Below are 5350 nucleotides of genomic sequence, written 5' to 3' on the forward strand. Positions count from 1 at the left end.
TCATTGCTTGGTATACCTATTTAAAGGGTTGTAAACTTGTTTATTTCATTCATCAATCAAATTATGAATTTATTAGAATTTATTTATATTTTTCTTGTTTTCTTTCCTACTGGATTCGAGAAGTCTCTGTGAGGAGTCCAAAGAAGCTCTGTGGATTCAGAGTACTTATCCTCGAGGAAGACGGTGATCGACCTCATCACGTTCATCGCTACATCACAATGGTTAATGGTAACCGTCTTACAAAGCAAATGAGCAAAGTTTGAATTGAAATACATCAATTTAAGAGTTTTCATGTGTTGTCTATCCACTATACAAGTCGAGATTCATCATCTAGTAGAAGCCCATCTAGATTCAAAGACCAAATCATATTGCAATTCGTGGGGATGTTTTAGAGCAAACCCCAACCTAAGATGCTTGTGATTTTTATTTTTTTTCTTGACTTGACTTTCATACATGTGGCAAACACGTGCAGGATCCAAACCGGTCACGAGCAAACCACTGACTTGGTGCTTTACAGCCCAAAAAGCACACCTGCCCTTAATTGGAGGAGGTCCTGTCTCTATTTTCTTATTTAGGTTATGGCCCATCTCCTATTTAGGTGCATTTGATTTTTCATATCTAGTATACACTTGAGTGGCACCGAACCAACTTCATAAAAATAAATAATAAAAAATAAAAAAGATCATGGCCCATTTAAGGGACCTTGATGATCACTTTATATATTGTAGACATATGCCACGTGTAGGGATATAAAAGTAAAAGAAAGTGACATATACTGTAGTCTAGTCCATGTCTTGATGACTTAGTTTTTTTTATTTCTTCTTCCGAACTAGTGCTCATGTAATGTCACTGTTAAGTGTGCTAAAATGGAAGACATGGATCCTCAACAGGAAAAAAGCACTAAATATTACTAACCTGTGCAATATTAGAACACAAGCCACAACGGATACAACATGTGGAAAATATCTTTGATATTGCGAAAGTGATGCTATCTGGATTGTATTATGGAAAAGGTACTGTTTGATGGTATGTGTCTACAATGCCCAAGGTATGGTGTATGGTGGGCCTTTCATCTAACTGACCCCACCACCCAACATCCAACCTTGAAAGCACTGCTCCACCCCTCTATAAAATCGGATTAGAATCCTTATATTCTCCTCATTGCAATCTAAGCTTCATTGGTTTTGTGATAAGAGAGAGAGAGAGAGAGGGAGGAGAAAAGAGAGAGGAGAGAGGAGAGAGGAGAGGAGAAAGGAAACCCATTTGGGTGTTTAGTCAAAGGCAGTTTTATTCTATGGCTTGTCATGCTTTTAAGTTTTGGGATAACCAGAGAGCCTGTTTGGCTATGGTTTTCATGCAATTGCTGTATGCAGGAATGGCTCTGCTATCTAAGGCAGCTCTCAATAAGGGGATGAGCTACTTCGTTTTTGTTGTCTACAGGCAGGCCATTGCTACACTTGCTTTGACACCTTTTGTGTGCATATATGAAAGGTGAGGATACGCCATATATCTAAGTTTTTATTTCATGTGTCACACTGATGGGACCCACATGTTGCGATGTGGACGACTTGTCCAAAGATCATGCCGAACCGATTGAGCAACCTCATACTTCCCAGTCAAATGTGCATCATTCAGTCATGGTTTTCAACTCTGTTTGAATGCGGCCTATCGATAACCGGGATGATACATTCAACGTGACTTTCGAATCACAGGAAGTAAGTGGATGGTTCCAATCATCTGATTGTCGCTCCATACGGGTCTCATCCAGCAATTGTTCATGCTGTTGGGCTTCCCTGAGACACAAAATGAAATCTTTCTGGGGTGTCTAGCCCATCGATCCATGTCCATTGTGGTACTACTATCCAGTAGCCTCTCATGCAAAGTCAAGTTCGAAAACCTCCGGTTGACTCGAGTGATGGGACCCGCCTCTTTTCCCTCCATTTCATCCAATGAGTGTCGGGGGACCTCCTTTTTACGACGGACATATATCTGCAGATCGAACATTGATAGTCTTACCACAAGATTTCAATGTTTTGAGTTGTGTATTTTTTTACAGGAGAAAGGCTCCGCCGATGTCACTCATCGTCTTTTGCAAGATCTTCCTTCTTGCCTTATTAGGGTAAGTTCTAATTTTATGGATTGCAAATCAATGAACATTTATTAATTTTTTTAGTAAATTAGCATGCATGAGTGGACACATGAATATTTATGCCTGTAAATAAGACTGCACGTGAACATTTTTTAAGCCCATAGCAGTCTTTGAACACTGATTTCTCATATTGTTTGTGCCTCTTGAGGAATGCAGTCTTACATTGAGCATGGATCTCTATTACATGGCACTCCGTTACACATCTGCGACGTTTGCAACCACAATCATTAATATAATTCCTGCCATGACCTTCCTCATAGCCATTTTACTAAGGTAGTGTACACCATTTGATTGTCAATCATCTAAATTCACATGTTGAAATTTGGGGTTTAACTGCCCAAAACATATTGCGAAATTGTGAACTAATGCTAGTAGAAATGACACAACAAAGCTATCATATGCCCTGTAGAATAGAGAGCATAAATTTGAGAAGAACGTACGGTCGATTGAAGATCGTAGGCATGTTAATATGCATTGGCGGTGCTGTGTTGCTTAGCTTATACCAAGGCCCTCCATTGAAGCTCTTAAACTGGCACCACAACATTGCCCCACCCCGTGGAAGAGGTGTCCTAATTTCCCATGGAGAGGATAAGCCGATGACGCTCAAAGGCCCGCTTCTCATGTTTGCTGCATTCACCGCTTGGTCCATATGGTTTGTCATGCAGGTTGGTTTTTTCCTCTTCCTCTATGTTGGTTACTTGAACTTCAATAGGACAACCTTCCATTACGTCGATGTACTATTAAATTGAATTGCAATTTAAGTCCAACGTTAATGTCACAGAACTGTGAGTTGGGACCTAGTCTCCTAAAGCCAAATAGCAAGGATTGGTCATTTCCATTTCATCGAACTAATTATTACAATTCAATTCAATAGCGCATGCAAACACCAACGTGATTAGATTCTCACTTTCTGTGTCATGAAATTATTATATTGTGGACACATCTTAATATGGTTTTATTCAATTTACACAGGCAGAGATCTTGAAAGATTACCCAGCTAAGATGCAGCTAACGGCTCTCCAATGTTTCCTGAGCACCATTCAGTCAGCTATTACTGCACTAATCTTAGATAGAAATATTGATTCATGGAAATTAGGTTGGAACATTCAGCTTCTCTCTGTTGTATACTGTGTAGGTTCCTTCGTTGCTACCTTTCCTCTGTTATTTCAATAGACTTCCATTAAATTCTCATTGAAAGATAACCATTTTTAGGTTATGCATCTATAAAAAGAATCACATGATCCCCAGCATAGGCATGCCTACATTTTCAGTTTTTACAAGTAAGGCCCATGTTTAATTAATCAAAGACCGTCGGTCCAAGGATCCCCATTGTGGATGGACCACGTCTAATAATTCCGTGCCTTAGATGGTTTGGAAAGGAAATAAACATTGGTCTACTTCAATTAAAAGAATGCCCAAAGTTCAGGCCTGTCCACTCATTAGGTAGGCCACACATTACAAGAAAAATGGATAGTTAGAAAAAATTATCAACAAGGTACTTGTGTGGCCTACCGACGATTGGATGTTTTGAATTGTCGGGCCGAGCTCACTCCCACCTGATGGAGTGGCTTTAATCCCATACAAATGTTTAACATTGGCTTGTGTGCAGAGTATTTTTGAAGAATGTAACCATTGGTAATTGATGATGCAGGGAATTTTTGTGAGTGGAGTTTCTTACTGGTTGCAGATATGGTGTATAGAGACGAAAGGTCCGGTCTATGTGGCCATGTTTTCACCACTGTCTGTGCCCATAACTGCTATACTTTCAGCTCTTTTGTGGGCAGAACTGATCTACTTTGGAAGGTTTGTTTTGTAGGCATGTGCCAATTCCTATATACATTGACAATGTACTAAACATCATGGCCCAGGCAGCTCCAGCCCAGCTTGCTTTATGCTGGATATGTGCTAGGCCAAAAGCCAGTGACTGGGTTGAAATGGGTTTTGAGGCCTGATAACCAAGGTTTAAAAACCATACTGTATCAGTCATGGTCATAAACAGTATGTAGGTACAACCCATTTTGGACCAATAGCAATATGCATGAGTTTTAAATAAAAAAAGGGGGTCTGCAGTGATATGTATACTGGATCCAACCCATCCAGAAGGAAGATACAATCATCAAGTTGGGATGCCCCAAGAATCAGACTGATCCAATTATCACATTGGCCACACAATGGAGAACAACGGACAGCCACCCAAAATCTTGAATGGGACAAAATGTGATGTGGTTATGGAATCCCATCCATCCAAATGATCTGTCCCAACATAAAAATGGAATGTTTGGCACACAATGTCATATAAGCAAGGATTCAATATCACCCCTGTATCCAGCTGTTTCAGGACCATTAGGGCCAATACATCCATATCGTTCCAGACAATGGAAATATCAGTTTGGGAAGATACTTCAAACCTTGCATATAATGCAAATGAAGCTATGGAATTTTTTATTTTTTCTGTGGTCTTTTATCTGGCTTCTTATTGTAAGATTTTCATGCAGTGTGGTGGGTGGATTACTGATTGTTGGAGGGCTTTATTGCGTTTTATGGGGAAAGAGCAAGGAAGTGGAAAATGGGAGCCTTGAGAATGTGATTGTACCAAGTGGGACCCCCAAAGACAAGCTTGCAGATTTGGAGAGGGGTTGATTGGTATTTGAGTGGGACCCACAACAAGCTGGGATTACACTTCATTGCAACGTGGAACTCTAGCAAATGTAGCTAGGGGTTCAACCCTCGCTGTGATGTATGAAACTCAGTCCGTCCGTCCTTGTCGAAACGAAACAAATATTAAAGAATGTACAGCTGATATATACTAGTTTTTTTTTTTTTTTTTGCCCAGTGATTGCTTCAACAGTATACGACACAATGCATAGATGTGGAGGACAATGTTCATGTGGGTTCACAGTCCATTAATCCAGACCGCTTATCTGATCAGCTCATGGGCCTGCTTGGATACACCCTCATTAGTGGCTTTTTTTTATTTTTTTTATTTTTTTTATACTTATAATAGTAAATAAGATATTCTTTTTTAAATAAAAGCTAGTTTAATAATCGCTAAAATAGCTTCGTAGCTTAAACTTCTATCCATTATCCACAAGTAAGAATTTTTTGCTTTTTTGGTTTTAGTCTTTTACCTCTCTCTCTCCCCAAGTGATGGACAGTCCCTATCAAAGGTGGCCTCGGTTCACATTGAAGGTGGGACCCACA

General features: G+C 39.8%; 1 protein-coding gene across 2 annotated transcripts; it reads left to right on the top strand.

Moving 5' to 3' along the window:
• Positions 1-1026: 1026 nt before the first annotated feature.
• LOC131233594 (WAT1-related protein At1g43650-like) lies at positions 1027-5001 on the top strand. Of its 2 annotated transcripts, none has more exons than XM_058230373.1 (7): positions 1027-1491; positions 2057-2119; positions 2306-2422; positions 2559-2814; positions 3122-3245; positions 3801-3952; positions 4645-5001. In XM_058230373.1, the coding sequence occupies exons 1-7, from the start codon at positions 1295-1297 to the stop codon at positions 4726-4728; spliced, it is 993 nt and encodes a 330-aa protein (XP_058086356.1). In that variant the 5' UTR covers positions 1027-1294; the 3' UTR covers positions 4729-5001. The 2 variants fall into 2 exon arrangements, with proteins under 2 accessions (XP_058086356.1, XP_058086355.1); XM_058230372.1 differs by having other exon boundaries at positions 1034-1491; positions 3122-3280.
• Positions 5002-5350: the final 349 nt, after the last annotated feature.

The sequence above is a fragment of the Magnolia sinica genome, chromosome 18 (assembly GCF_029962835.1).
Source record: "Magnolia sinica isolate HGM2019 chromosome 18, MsV1, whole genome shotgun sequence".
NCBI lineage: Eukaryota > Viridiplantae > Streptophyta > Magnoliopsida > Magnoliales > Magnoliaceae > Magnolia > Magnolia sinica.

Coding starts and splice junctions, on each gene's coding strand:
- LOC131233594 (XM_058230372.1), top strand. CDS start 1,295: ATGGCTTGTCATGCTTTTAAGTTTTGGGATAACCAGAGAGCCTGTTTG. Junction 1,492..2,056: donor TTTGTGTGCATATATGAAAG/GTGAGGATACGC, acceptor ATTTTTTTACAG/GAGAAAGGCTCCGCCGATGT. Junction 2,815..3,121: donor CCATATGGTTTGTCATGCAG/GTTGGTTTTTTC, acceptor CAATTTACACAG/GCAGAGATCTTGAAAGATTA.